This window comes from Hippoglossus stenolepis, chromosome 18 (assembly GCF_022539355.2).
Source record: "Hippoglossus stenolepis isolate QCI-W04-F060 chromosome 18, HSTE1.2, whole genome shotgun sequence".
In the NCBI taxonomy this organism is placed as follows: Eukaryota; Metazoa; Chordata; class Actinopteri; order Pleuronectiformes; family Pleuronectidae; genus Hippoglossus; species Hippoglossus stenolepis.
In genome coordinates, this window is record NC_061500.1 from 13817123 (window position 1) to 13831978 (window position 14856).

At 39.6% G+C, this 14856-nt stretch overlaps 1 protein-coding gene across 2 annotated transcripts in view; it reads left to right on the plus strand.

Moving 5' to 3' along the window:
- col27a1a (collagen, type XXVII, alpha 1a) overlaps positions 1-13228 on the plus strand; it is a 67690-nt gene extending 54462 nt beyond the window's left edge. For both annotated transcript variants that reach the window (XM_035184671.2, XM_035184672.2), the window contains 31 exons: positions 599-643; positions 1256-1309; positions 3332-3385; positions 3699-3752; positions 3861-3914; positions 4014-4067; positions 4201-4308; positions 4446-4499; positions 4610-4717; positions 4844-4897; positions 5012-5065; positions 5511-5567; positions 5676-5729; positions 5808-5861; positions 5948-6001; positions 6579-6632; positions 6836-6943; positions 7208-7315; positions 7472-7579; positions 7687-7740; positions 8420-8482; positions 8577-8630; positions 8715-8750; positions 8886-8903; positions 9145-9180; positions 9275-9301; positions 9447-9497; positions 9587-9755; positions 9844-9953; positions 10062-10280; positions 10656-13228. In XM_035184671.2, the coding sequence (XP_035040562.1) occupies positions 599-643; positions 1256-1309; positions 3332-3385; positions 3699-3752; positions 3861-3914; positions 4014-4067; positions 4201-4308; positions 4446-4499; positions 4610-4717; positions 4844-4897; positions 5012-5065; positions 5511-5567; positions 5676-5729; positions 5808-5861; positions 5948-6001; positions 6579-6632; positions 6836-6943; positions 7208-7315; positions 7472-7579; positions 7687-7740; positions 8420-8482; positions 8577-8630; positions 8715-8750; positions 8886-8903; positions 9145-9180; positions 9275-9301; positions 9447-9497; positions 9587-9755; positions 9844-9953; positions 10062-10280; positions 10656-10802 (2274 nt within the window). In that variant the 3' untranslated portion in view covers positions 10803-13228. The remainder of the gene's footprint in view (positions 1-598; positions 644-1255; positions 1310-3331; positions 3386-3698; positions 3753-3860; positions 3915-4013; positions 4068-4200; positions 4309-4445; positions 4500-4609; positions 4718-4843; positions 4898-5011; positions 5066-5510; positions 5568-5675; positions 5730-5807; positions 5862-5947; positions 6002-6578; positions 6633-6835; positions 6944-7207; positions 7316-7471; positions 7580-7686; positions 7741-8419; positions 8483-8576; positions 8631-8714; positions 8751-8885; positions 8904-9144; positions 9181-9274; positions 9302-9446; positions 9498-9586; positions 9756-9843; positions 9954-10061; positions 10281-10655) is intronic.
- Positions 13229-14856: the final 1628 nt, after the last annotated feature.

The window sequence follows — 14856 nt, forward strand, 5'->3', positions numbered from 1 at the left end:
CACTTGAGTACTTCTATACTTTTCCACTCCTTCCTGTCGTATATACTTGGTACTTATGTGCCTCTGGAGAGACAAGGTATCAGCGTGATTTAAAAGGCCGACGTGATGGAGGCCCACAGTCAGAAACGACATATAACATTGAGGGAGAAAACAGTCCTTGGGAGGTTTCTGCCAGATTTACATACATGAGAGTGGAGCGCACACAGCTGTTTTCACAGCTCACTGGTGAAATTTGAGAGTATTTACTCAGCCTGCAATTAAACTGAACTTCTGAAACTCCACCCCATCACCACCACTGAAAAACACTCATGTTTATTCTTAGAAAGATTTGTAAATCTAAAGTTGCAGAGGCACTTTGGGGCAAATAGAAATACATTACAGATGTTGAATCATATAAAGCAAGAGAAAAGATATATATATATACAAAAAAACCTTTATCAAACAAGTACACATCCCTTTGTTCAGTGAAGAATCAAATGTTGATTAACCTTCTTTGTCAGGTATAGTATTAACCTTGTGTGATCACAAATCCTGATAGAATTCATCCTGTCCTTTATATCGTTATTTATTTACCGATCTTTTTCTTCTGTTCCTGCAGGGGAAGCTCGGAGAGGCTGGGGAAGCTGGGCCTAAAGGTTTTCCTGTGAGTTCCCTCATACATATTCTACCGATGAGACCTTTCTGCAGTTATGAGCCCAAAATAACAAGCATTGTATACTGCATAGACTACACTGTATTTATATACTATATAAATGTGTTACATTGTTTAACTAGAATGGTTGAGTGCGGACCTCTGCCAAGGCCTAATAGACCCTTTAAATTCATTCAAGCTGCACCAAATTAGATATTAATATGAATGATCTTTTTTCATCAAGAGCCATGAATTATTCTCTGAAAAATCAACAATAAATGTTGAAAAACGCAGATCTCGTAATGTTAAATAATCTTACATCCACACCAAAATTTAATGGATTCTTTCCTGACCCATTTCGCATTCTTCCACCAAGTTTTTTGGGTTATCAATCCGGTCAATTTTGAATAACAGACAGACTTACAAAAAGAGAACATAACCTTCTTGATGGAGGTAATTGAAAACATTAATTAACAATTAACAATCCATCCATAATTAGCTATGTTTTGCCGCTAATTATATCACAGTGACAAATGTAAAATCACACATGTATGCAGTGTTTAGTGAACATTAGATGATAGAAGTGTGGATGTGTTCTGAGCTCACTGACCCTTCTGTCTTCAGGGTATCCAAGGGCCCTCAGGACCCCCAGGGGACAAGGGAATAGCAGGCGAGCCGGTACGGGCCTCCTTCCATCTCCATGTTTTGTATATATTTTATATTTCTCTCCTGTTTGCTCTTCCTCATCACCTCTGCCTCAGTCCTATCATTCACTCTCTCCTTCTGTTTTCTCAATTGAAATTTAATATTTCGCAGTATTCTCAGCCTTCGACAAACTTCTCCTCTCCCTGCTCCATGCTGGTTTTATTAGATTCTTTTTGGCAACACACAGCCGCCTGGTTCTTTTTGCCCAGCTCTGTTAACGCCAAACATCATAGCCAGGAAGTAGTTTACGAGACATATTTTAGTGCTTATTAAAAATATATTTGTCTGTATTAAATGTTTCCTCCGTAGCAGCCAGAGAATTGTCTCATACTTCACACATCTCCTCTGAAGTGGTAGAAGATTAAATTGCAAGCATGCAAGGGAGATTTTTTTTTTTTTTAAAGAAGCATCTTATTTATAGATGTGCTAAATTGCTGAACTTGCAGGGAAAGTAGACGTGATTATTGTCATAATGGATAAAACCTTTACTGTAAAAGATTTTCTGTCGTTCTTGTGGATGTACTTTATGAGCGGTGAGAGAGGCTGAGCAGGAATAAAGGGAATGAAAATGTTTCAGTATGAATGCATGGAGAGTTTAGCTCACAAATTATAGAACAGGCCACCATTTCCTTTTCTTTTTCATTGGTGTTAATAAATTATTGGCTAATCTCTCCTGGAACATTTCAAGGGGCTCCCAAGCAGACATATATAAAACCAAACCACATCATTCCAAACTTCAAACTGTTCTTTTATTATTTAAATTATACACAAAGCGCATACTGTACATTATAGTAAAGTAGTAACATTTAAGTGCAAACCTCCACCACCATCCCAGACTTATCATACACACGCAATCAGACATTCTGATCTTCAACCAAAATAAAAACTAGCTCTGCCACCTCACATCCACCACCTGGTCTCTATAGGACTGTTCAGATCACAACTTAAAACACATCTGTTTGGATCAGTCTTTCATACATAACATCTTATCTATCCCTCATGAATCATTTTTGAACCTTTAGTTTTACTTGTGTTTACACACGTACTGTTAGGTAGCTTTGCCTCTTAACATGAATTTAACCTTGGTTTTACCTCAATTACTCATATTTTCATTTATGATATATTGCAAGGTGTCATTGGGTGACTAGAAAGGCATCGTTAAATGAAATTAATTATAATTACTACTATTTAGTTTTAGGGGGTTCCTGGCCGTGCTGTCATTTCAGTCTCCTGTACCAAGCCAATCATTGAATTTAAGGGGGTTCTTACAAAATTGTCGTAGTCAGGCTTTCTCGGGGTGTGTGCCTCTTAATCTATTGTATTGAGTAAAAGAGTGAAATTCAAATGTATTTGCAGTGATGTAATTTCCATTTAATGAGCAAAATACAATTGCATGGTCATGTTCATAACAAGCTCAAAAGCTGTACAGTTTTTTGCTTTGTTAACAGGTGTCTGACTACTTAACTTGCCTAGTAAGGCCACACTGTACACAAAGGTTCAATTAAAGTGGAGTTTCCTTGTAGGAATCCCCCGTTTTATATATACATATTGTAAAAATCATTGTTTTCCCTCCCAGTCTTTCTGCATTGTTTCATCGCTCATGCTGCACATCTGCTTTAACTGACAAACAATTAATTTCTGAGTCCTGTTGTTCACGTTCTTCAGGCTTAAGGCCACACAGGTGACTTTTGTTATATCAATACTATTGTTTGGACTGGATGCAACTCAACCAGGGAGCAGACATTGTTCACATGCGCTGAGGTTGAGAAGTATTCATGCCAATGCCACAGTGTTTTTGAAGCATAATTAGTGACAGATTACAGTCAAAGTCAAACTGTGTGCAGATGGTTCAGTGATTTATCTTCTGCTGGCTCATCCATAGCCAACATTAGCCAAAGATTTCTAGTTTTTTTGTACATGAGATCTGATGTTTATTAGTGTGAAACAACCATAATCTAATCATTCAAGTATTTTCCTACATATTGTCACATATAGGGACCATCTGGGCCACCAGGGACTGTGGGGCTGCTGGGAGAGATAGGTCAAAAGGTGAGACTTTGAAAACACACACACACACACACAGACACACAAAGGGTATTGAGTCGATTAAATGATAAAATATGTGACATCTGCTGTTCCCCCTACCACAGTTAATAACGCTCTCTGATTGAAATAATCTGTCCAATTAAACTAATAAACCCACATTACAAAGGTGTCTCTCTCCCTCCTCCTTTTCATGACAGTACGTAATGGAACTCACTCCTGACATATTGTTCATATCTAACGCCAGAGTCATTAGCCCTTAATCTCGCCAAAAAATTATTCAACGTTTTCCTCTCTCTGATTTCTTCTAATTAATAAGGGTCCTCCAGGCAAGGTGGGGGAGCCAGGACTGCCAGGCGAGCCAGGGGAGAAGGTAGGATGATACATTGCTGCGGTTTTTATGTGGATATTTTTTTTTTTCTCTTTCTCTTTTCAAGATATAGCTTTACTTCAAAGTTTAATAAGTGTCCATGTGTGTCAGGGAGCCGTTGGAACTGCTGGGAACATCGGAGAGCAGGGACTCATAGGACAGCGGGTACGTTTATCAGCATTAAACTTTTAAATATTCATTCTTAATAGGTACAGCTCTTCATTTAATTAACTTGTATATATACGTATGTGTGTCTGTGAACAGGGAGAAGCAGGCCTAGAGGGAGAAGGTGGTCAAGCCGGTCCAGATGGAGTCAAGGTGAGATGCTTTCCCAAAATATCTTTCTCTTAGGTCATATTCTAAGGATATGAAGGCTACATATGTATAATTTATTTTTTCATCTTTTGGGTATAAACTGTTAAAAGGTAATGTTTTATGTTTTTATTCTTAGGGGGAAAAAGGTGACATGGGTCAGGAGGGCGATACAGGAGAAAAAGGTGAAATTGGACTAAAGGGAAAGGAGGGCCCACCTGGAAGTCCTGGACTCACTGGCGTCAGAGTAAGTGACCTGTCTCTCTGCTTTAATACACACACACATACAGAGAGAGAGAGTGAAAGATGGAGATCGTGCAAGCTGACTTTCACCGATTCACAAATCTCACCCTCTGCCTTTTCTGTTTTGTTTTCTTGTCGCAGGGTCAAGAAGGGAAACCTGGCAAAATTGGGGAAAGAGGCAAACTAGGCTCAAAGGTATTAATGTCAGATCCTAACCCTAACCCTAACAACATGTATTCACACATGGTGGCACCGAATTGCAGTGTGGTCAGCTATTCTGTAATTTATTTCTTGCATATATTCAGGGTGCTAAAGGTCATCTAGGTCACCTTGGGGAGACTGGGACAGTGGGGAAGACAGGGCCGCCAGGTTTTGTTGGACCGAAGGGATCAAGAGGAACAATTGGACACGTGGTAAAGTGGAACAGTAATGAAAGAGATATTTATCAATCACTTTTGAATCATGTTAGTAGTAAGTTAAAACATCATCTATTGTTTTAAAATACTGATTGTGTGATTGACAACATTTGCTCACTTTAGGGAGCTCCTGGTCGAATGGGTCAACAGGGAGAACCTGGTCTTGCAGGTTATGAGGTAAAATGAACTAACTGTATCATGAGTATGTGACTTATTAAAACAAGCCTGTTATGGTCATTAATATTTGGCATAGTAATTTCACATAACAGTTTCTTGTATCTGTCTTTTCAGGGCCATCAGGGACCACAGGGCCCCATGGGGCCTCCAGGACCAAAAGCTGAAAAGGTACACCTTGTTCACTTCATGTGTAATACTGGTCTCTGATTAGTCTTCTTTAAGTCATATCCTCAGAGCTTCCCAGAAGACGCCAGGTACTGTTTAGGATTGGACACAAATAAACAAAAACAAAAAAACAGAAACAGCAAATGCTTATGAAACAGACATGGCAAAATTAACCTCTCTCCCCTGGCAGCTTGTTCTGATTAACCTTGTTTTGGTTGCTTTTATATGCAAATATTTTCCATCAAAAAGAACCTGCTGCAAATACATCATGGCGTTGAATTTACAAAAATCCAGAGTGAGCTGTTTTGGCACATTTAAAAGATAGCATTCACAAACACAGAATTTTACAAGGTGTTTCAAAAGTAAGAAACAGTGCACTGACATATCAGGGATGTATGTCTTATAATATATATTTAATAACTTCCACTGTTCTGTTTTTCATCTACAGGGTGAGCAGGGGGATGATGGAAAAGTAGAGGGTCCTCCTGGTCCTCTAGGTGACACAGTAAGTCACACCTGACTTACTTTTCTCCCTCCTCTTACTGTTTGTCTGGTACATGGCTGCAGAAATCAAATCATTTACATTTGACTCTTATGTTTCATGTTTTATCAGGGTCCTCCCGGTGTCAGAGGGGAAAGAGGGGAATCAGGAGATCCGGGATACAAAGTAAGTCTCATCACTCCAGATGCTCTTAAAATTACTTTTCAGGGATCACAGGGTTAATAATCTGTTATCTTTGCTCAGGGTCAAATTGGTGTGGATGGAGAGAGAGGCAGGTCTGGAGCTCATGGTCTACATGTGAGTGTCAGAGGTTGTGATTTCCACATTCAGCTCTCAGACTTATTATCTCGATGTGCTTTCATTAACATGAATGTTAATTTCAGGGACACCCTGGACCTCGTGGGCAACAAGGACACAAAGGGTCCAAAGGAGATCAAGTAAGGAAGTCAAACAGAAACATTTTGTGTGTTTGCTGTGTGTGTAAGAAGATGATTGCGTTTCTGTTGGCATGTTTGAATAGTCATGGTTTGATATTCAGTCTTATTTATCACCCATATTGCATTAGCTAGTGTCCAAATCCTCAGCTGTGTCTGTTGTTCAACCTTCCATAGGTGCCTTAGATGTTCATGTTTGGGTGTAAGTTAAATGTGTAAGTAAACCAGGTAGAAGATGATTGTTCAACCTTTTTTGTGAGGTTGCAGAAATAATAGCAGGTTTCTGGCAGAGGGAGAAAGTTAGCTAATACAGCAAAGATCCAACAGAAACACCAATTTTAGTGAGGAGGCAATTAATCAGTCTGAATGAATGAATGATGATAACAGTAATAATAATAATAATAAAACAGAAGTACAGCAATGTCATGTGTTACTTTTGGCTCGAGAACTTCTTAGTAAGTTTTGAAAGTCAGAACGTTCTGCAGCTGTTATAGTGGCATTGTGGGTTATTGGCACAGATTAACAGTGGCATTGGAAAATAATAATAATTTCACCTTTAACACAATTTCTCTCCATTCAGGGTCAGAAAGGCAAAAAGGGTCAGAACGGACAAAAAGGAACCAGAGGAACAGAGGTAGGACAATGATTCTTTATACATCCACATCCGTACAGTATTAAACCTTTTAAATGTTGGTATCCAGGACAAGTATACTTGGAAATGATTCGTCAAAAAAGTCATGAATAGATTAATATAGACAGAGTCAAATTGTATGTGAAGACAGATGAAAAATAATCCCGCTTGGTGTAGATCTCTGATAAGGCCTCTCTTCTCTTCAGGGTGTGGGTGGTCCTTCTGGTCCCAGAGGTGTGGTGGGTCGAGAGGGACAGGAGGGTGCTCCAGGGATTGATGGAGTCCCAGGGAAGGATGGCAGTAAAGGCATGCCGGTGAGACAAATAAGAAATCCTAATAATCAGTTGTTCACTATCCTTGATGATCCTATTTGAATAACTAACAGTTTAGTCCTGCTATGAAGTCCTAGAAGCATAACTATTCATTATACTATACATGACAATGTGTTGAACAGAAGAAAAACAACTTGATAAAAAAGTCCTTATTTTGCCATTTCTGATCTACTGTCAGGACAAAAATGTGTTTATTGTTTTTAAGGGAAGATTCATCTTCATCCCATTTTCTCCATACGTATCTAGGGAGAGCATGGGGATGATGGGGAGGCTGGTCTTCCCGGTAAAGCTGGCTCACATGGTAAAACTGGCGTCCCAGGACTCCCGGGTGATCAGGGGGACATTGGACCAAAGGTAAAGTGGAATGCATTCACGTTAACAGTGCATAAAAAGGAGAACAGTCATCATTTTAGATATACTTTGATGTCATGCAAGAGATGCAGGAATAATTACTTAGCTGCCCATGAGTTGTCCTCACTCTGTCTTTTGTTCATTGACTCATTCATCCAGGGTGAGCAGGGTCTCCGAGGCCAAAGTGGACCTCTTGGGAAAAAAGGCTTCAGAGGTGGAATGGGGTTGCCAGGGCCACATGGAGACCAAGGATCCAAAGGACAACCTGTGAGCAGCCTCACACACTTAACTTACACAGACAAATTTCATGACATTATGTCAGGTTCTTTTGAAAGATGACATGTTTTTTGATTCTTTACTGAATTCTTTTTCAGGGTGATACAGGGGAAGCGGGCTTTCCAGGAATTCTGGGAGTTTTTGGACCAAGGGTATGTACAACATCAAACATCAACACCTCTTCAACAATCTCTGTGCACAAAATGTCAACATACATGTAGCTCAGGTGAATCATTAAACATCATCCTGTTTGTTCGCTATATAAGAGTGAAAATCAAGTCATTCACTGTGGCTACACTTACTGAGCTTTTCACAGTGACAATAATTACATGTTTTCTTGCACGGGTGTGTGTGTGTATTCTATGTGTAAAGTCTGTTCCACACAGTCTTTGACACATATTGAAAGTCTATCCATTGACAGTTACTCTGTTTCCAAATCACTTACGGCTCCCCCCACCCCACCCCACCCCCATCACCACAGCTACTCTTTGAAGCAAGCCAGTAAAATTCCTCCTCACTCCTTGCCAATGATCTGTTCCATATAATCCCTCTAACGATTTACACAGTTGCCGTACGACACAAGCATCCATCACGCGTCTGTGTCAGTAAAGATCTGTTGTGTTCTACTGAAATCACCACACAGAACAAAGCCAGAGTTTGTTAGGAAAGCTGGATGGAAATAGTTAGTGACGTCAGATGTTCCATGATGACCTATAGATATAATCAAATATAAGTGTGTAACAAGACAATTTGCAAAACTGCCGTCAAGTATTATAGTTTAAAAGAGGTCTACAAAGTTTGTGCTGAAATGTTTGTCATGGCTGTTTGCAGGGACCTCCAGGAGACTTTGGACCAAAGGGCATACGGGGACCCAAAGGGCCACAGGGTTCAATGGTAAATAAATTTGTAATCTAATGATCGCGATTACACAGATGAAATGCAGATGGCCCTTTTCATCCTTTTTCTCCTACCCTTTTCTCTCCATCAGGGCAGAGGAGGAGTACTTGGCCCCATGGGAATTACTGGCCCCAATGGAAATGCAGTATGTATCATACAGAAAAAAGGAAGCTTCAAATTCCCTCTGCTGTTGTTCTTCAGTTTAGTGACTGTGTGCGTCTCTTTACAGGGTCCTAGAGGAGAGAAGGGCAATCGTGGAGAAACTGTAAGTCTTCTGGTCGTCTTACCACATCTGTGCTTTTCGTTTTCATCACTTGTTTACATCATTTACTGTGTTAAAAGAAGATTTGAGGACAATTGTCAGGCTAAAAATAAGTTCTCTCTCTCTCTCTCTCTGCAGGGATTTCAAGGACCAACGGTATGTTTGCTTTGCATTGTCTTTTTTGTAGTTACAAATAGAATGAGATGAGATAAGATAGTTCTTTATTAGTCCCACTATGGGAAATGAAACATGTTACAGCAGCAAAGATTGAATATACACTTGGTAATAAATAAATAAAAAATACAATTTAAACACAAGGAAAACATTTAAATTTAACTGTGGCCACTTAATTTATATCATAAGCTCATCCATCATTTATGTTTTTCGTCTTTCTTAGGGATCTCCAGGACCTCGTGGACCCCCTGGACTTCCGGTAAGTCTTCCACCTTTTTAGGTTTTCACATGATGTCATATTTGAGTCTCATGATTCATTGTCTGAATAATCCTTTTATTTCTCTGCTTTTTAGGGTCCCATGACTGTCCCTTCGTCATTTGTAAGACATGTTGTGTTTGATGATTTCATTACATTCGATACTGAGTTGTCATGGATCAGTTTAACTACACTGTAACGTGTTATCCAGGAAGAAACAATGGCACTGATGAAATCAGACACTTTAAGATTTTGTTTTTGTGCTGCAGAAAGAAGACGGTCTTTTGTACATGGATTCACACACCTCACTCAGGACTGAGGTTAGTGGAGAATGACCATGAACATTTCTCTGTATCTTTTTGTCTTCGGATCTATTGAAAACTGTACGGACTCGTCTTTTTTTGTCCAGAATAAGCCAGTGATGGACCTGCCGATGTTGGACCAGGGCGCCGAGATCTTTAAGACCCTCCACTACCTCAGTAACCTGATCCAGAGCCTGAAGAACCCACTGGGAGCTCGGGACAACCCCGCCCGCATCTGCAGGGACCTGCACAGCTGTGAACAGAAGTTAAATGATGGTATGTGTGTGGCGTGTTGGAGACAAAGATGGTAAAGAGTTTTACAACAAATATACAAAGGATCCCAAAATGTTTTTGCATTTTTTAGGCACTTATTGGATTGACCCCAACCTGGGCTGTATGTCAGATACAATAGAAGTCTCCTGCAACTTTACTGGAGGTGGACAGACCTGCCTGAAGCCAGTAACGGTATCCAAGGTATTTAAAACAACAACAAAAATGATATCGGCAAAGTCTACAAGATAAATATATTGTAAATATCCCAGAAGCACAAAACAGGCTTGTTAACCAACGTCTTTCTTGCAGCCAACAATCAGCGTTGGTCGTGTCCAGATGAATTTCCTGCACCTGCTGAGTTCAGATGCCGTGCAGCACATCATCATCCACTGCCTGAACGTTTCCATTTGGAGGTCAGCTGAGGATCAGCTGGTCGCCCAGGGGTCTGTGAGATTCAAAGCTTGGAGTGGGGAGGTGTTCGAGGCGGGAGGAGAGCTGGAGCCAGAGGTCATCGAAGACTCCTGCATGGTACGAATAAGATCTGGCATGCAGTTAAATATCTTTTAGTTTGTGCCATTATTGACTTTCAGACTTTCACAACATATCAAAGTAGAATTGCACTTAGTAGAGCATACACCGCCGCCAAGGCCCAACAGTCCCCCTATAAAGCCACATTTAAATCAATTAGATCTAGATTTGTATTTTGATCTGCACCAAATTGCACAAGCTCATTTGTCCTGGATCTGTGCCAAAATGTAATGGGTTCTTCCTTGGCCCATGTCTCATCTTTCCACCAAGTTCCATGGAAGTCCCTTGAGTAGTTTTTGAGTAATCTGGCTGACAGACAAACAAAAAAATCTTTTTGCCTTGGGCTACTAAATATATTATCTATTTGGGTTTCAGATAAGAGATGGTCGCTGGCACCAGACCCATTTTGTGTTCCACTCGCTGGACCCCACCCTGCTCCCTGTGGTCGACGTCTACAACCTTCCGACCTCTACTCCCGGCTCACGTTACCACCTAGAAGTAGGTCCTGTGTGTTTCCTGTGAGGGCTGCAGCGTCACTCCCCTCGGACCATGGTGGGATGGATCATCACCCCTGGATGACATCTTTGTGCAGACGTGGAGATCGGAGCAGTCTCCTTCGATCCACGGCCAAGCACTACCCAAGCGAGATCAAGTCCCCGCCCTCCCAAACAGATCCTGCTTCACTCTGCCAAATTCCCATTGGACTGCAGACACAGAGGGAGGACGCGTGGGAAGCAAGGGGGACAAAGAAGATCTGAGGAGGAGCAGGGGAGTTCTTGCACTAATGGCTTCTCAATACGGCAAAAGCTTCTTCAAGCTCTTCAAGAAGGATCTCAACATGTACAACTGCTTGGAGAAAAAAAAAAGGCTCTATGCCACACAATCTCTCCGGAACATTGCTGAGTGAAAGGAGACCAAGGCCAAGTCAATCAGTGGACATTATAGTAACTTATTTTTATATACAGTTTGTATACTGTGTGTACTTTTTTGGAAATACCAGGAATTCAATTCTGTCAGAAGAGAAGAATTAAAGTAATTGGGATCATTTAAATGTATATATATAAGTATGCTTATTATTATAACTTTTATACATGTATATCTTATGTAAAGAAATAATCTTCAAGTGCAATAGAAAATGAGAAGATAATTTGAGATTTTAAACTAATATGGAAGGATTTTTCAGGGGTGCCATTCTGTTTGCCCTTGGTGCTCATCTCCTCGTGATCTTGCTCGTGTGAACTTTTCCAGAGGCAGGCTCATTTGCGTAAATCACATCTGCATTTACCAATGCTCCAAATGGGAGCTTTCAGATTCCTCTCTAACGTGGGAACCACCAGTAACATCCAGTCAACTCCCAGTTAATTACGTCTGAAGCCATTCACTGTTCACATGGGTCAGTGCATTAAATACTTATTTTTTTGCTATACTTATAACTCATACTCAATTGAACCAGATGCCACTGATGATTGGGGGAGATATATGTGGTTGTGGACATTAGAAGAAAAATATAAGAGTATAGAGCTCTAGTTCTCAAAAGTGTTTTATTAATTGCTCTTCTACTGTGGAGTGTCACATCAGGCTTAAAATTTCCTTTAAATAAAAAAGTAGGAGGGTAGAAGTTATTATTTACTCAGCAACACATGGGACGAGGAGTGTCTACCTTATTCACAGTAGACAGATCACAAATACAGGCAATACTTAGAGGAGAACTGAGCCACAGGAGAGGGGAGAGTGGGTCCAGGAATCAAAATTAAACGCCATCTTTTGAATCTCACCTTCTCTCTAATGCATGGTGCTAAGTAAATTATCTAAGGTGCTAATCATAGTGCTGTAATTACACCACTTTTCTAAACTATTCTGATGTTTTTTTTTTGTGCATGCTTGCCTAGATTAATAAAATAAAGTCTGTATATTGTCATCGCTTCCATAATCCACTACAACAGTAATATCCCATCCATAGTTCCCTAATAGTCAACCATCGATACAGTTTATTTTTTCAATGCTGCAATTTATTCTGAGGGAAAATAATTTAGAAATAACTTTAAAAACTACAAAAACAGATTCTCCTTTTGTATCCAGTATAAATCACAGGGTTTGAAGTATTTTTTAAGAATAAAAAAAAAAGTTTTTTTTCTGTACAAAGCCCCCCACAGCTGTATGTAATATTTTAGAAACACATGTAGTGGAAATAGTTTTAATTAAATAAAAGTTTCTTTGTTGTAGCTGGACACAAGTGTGTATAATTGTGCAAATCTTTCTGTATACAGTGGATCCCCTCTTGCTAATTTAATGTTATTTAATGTTGTAAACGTGGTGGCCAACTAAGCAAATATCTGTTGGTTAAAGCAATACTACTCTTTATGACATCGTTATATATCAGTTCGCCCAACTGGTCTTGGAGTTAATAGATTTTATATGTGTAAATTTGGGGCTCCAGAGAACAAATTTATTACAATGTTAATTATCTTTTATTTTTTTAATTTTTGTTATAATGCTTTATGTTGTTTTTCCCTCTATGATAATCAACCATGTACTGTACCAGGACTCTGTGCTATACTATAACTTGTGTTTTAAGGAATTATGCAAATATGTGAAAATTGATTCTTCTTTTTTTTTTTGTAAATCTGTTGTAGACATTAAAAACGAGATCAGAATACCTCACATTTTTACACATCACATCGCAACGGTTTTCTATTGCCTTCCTCTATCCTTTAAAAATCTGTTTGAAAGTATCAGCCACATACAGTAAGTCATCAAACTCTGTACAAAACCATTTCTGGTCTCTACATCCTTTGCCTTTTTACTTTATCCATTGCTCAGTGTCCATTCGTTCAATAAATACTTTCAATTTGTGTGTGGATGATTACTTTTAAGCTATTTACGTAGCTGGAATACCTACAAATTAAATTAAATAAAGTACCTGATGCATACAATTATTTTATAAAGAATTTTGTATCACTTGTGCAATTTCTACATAAGCAATTTTACACAACCTGTATTGATATTTACAAGCCAAACAAGTTTCTAAAGGTACAGTTGCATATCTTTAATTTCACTGAAGATCTGAAAATAGTCCTAATGAGCACAAATGTTTTTTTTCTCATATAGTCAATACTTTTTTATGCCACCAGATGCAAAGAGTTATGACGACTGCCAAGGGTTTTGTAACACAACTCAAGTCACTGTTATATATAAACAAGTCATTGTAATGTTGCTTGATTGTGAGACTACTGTTTCACATATAAACACCCTCTCTGTTTGATTCATGGCAGCCAGAAACAGAAGCTTAGACCTGTGTGACCTTCATGTGCCAATATTCTTCAAAAATAGTTTAGGAGGTAAGAGGATAGTCCTGTGGAGGATTGAGGATCTGTTGAGCCCACGGTCAGATTAACTAGTGGGGAAATCAGGACGAAATAATTCACCAAAGGTCTTTATGAGGAATATGCCCTGTATGATATCCATCAAGAATCAGTAGAGTGCATACCTCCACCAAGGCCAAAAAGTCCCCCTAAACTGCAACCAAATTGAACACACTATCAGTAGCCTACTTGATTATTTTTCCCATCAAGATCAATGCATCATTCCCTGGTATGAGAATGGGAAATGTAAAAAAAATACTCTATTTCACGATGTTAAAGCAAGTGATAAAAAAATCCTGGATCCACCCCTTTGTCCAGATCTATGCCAAATTGAATGAGTTCTTTCTTGGCCCATGTTCCATCCTTCCACCAAGTTTCATGGAAATGTACATGCCGACAAACAGACAAACAAACGGACAGTGGCGAAAACATAACCTCCTTGGCTGAGGTAACAGTAATAATGGTCTATAAGTTGGATGTTGACACAAGGCCCCTCTTCATGACAGGGCCAAAATAATTACTTACTAATATATGACCTATCTTAGTTGATATTGTACTTTATTTATGTAAATCCCCGAATACAGTGACGTGCAGTGAACTGACCATGGAGGCGGCTTTCTGCACTGCTCAGTCGGTGATCCACCCTTGTTTGAACCAGATATGAGAAGAAAAGGGAGTGGTGGGTGTTTCACAGAAAGTCTTCATGGTGGTTGTGTGTGTGTGTGTGTGTGTGTGTGTGTGTGTGTGTGTGTGTGTGTGTGTTGGGGAGGGGCGTGCTAGATTAAAAAATAAAAAATAAAATAAACTGACAAGCTGCATCTGTGCATTAGACTGGATCACTTCCCTTGAAAGACATTACACTACATTGTTTTGCTTTAATACCTCCTCTAGCCCCGCTGAAATCCACAGTTACACCAGACGATGGCGCTACGGTTGTATGCATTGCATGTTGCAGGTGAACCATCTCTCCGCTCAGCAGGTTACTGGTTCCCCCTGAACTTCTTTTCAAATGGCTGATAAAATGTCCAGACTGTGGTCATCCCTGTAGACTGCATTCTACCACATGTTATAATTGAAGCGAAGCAAGTGTTAATTAAGCCTCACCAGTCACCACCATGCAACACACCCTCCATCCAACTCACCACACACATACACATTATAGTGAAGCATACTCTCAAATGATGAGAGACAGACTCGGTCAAAGTCCCCTTAAA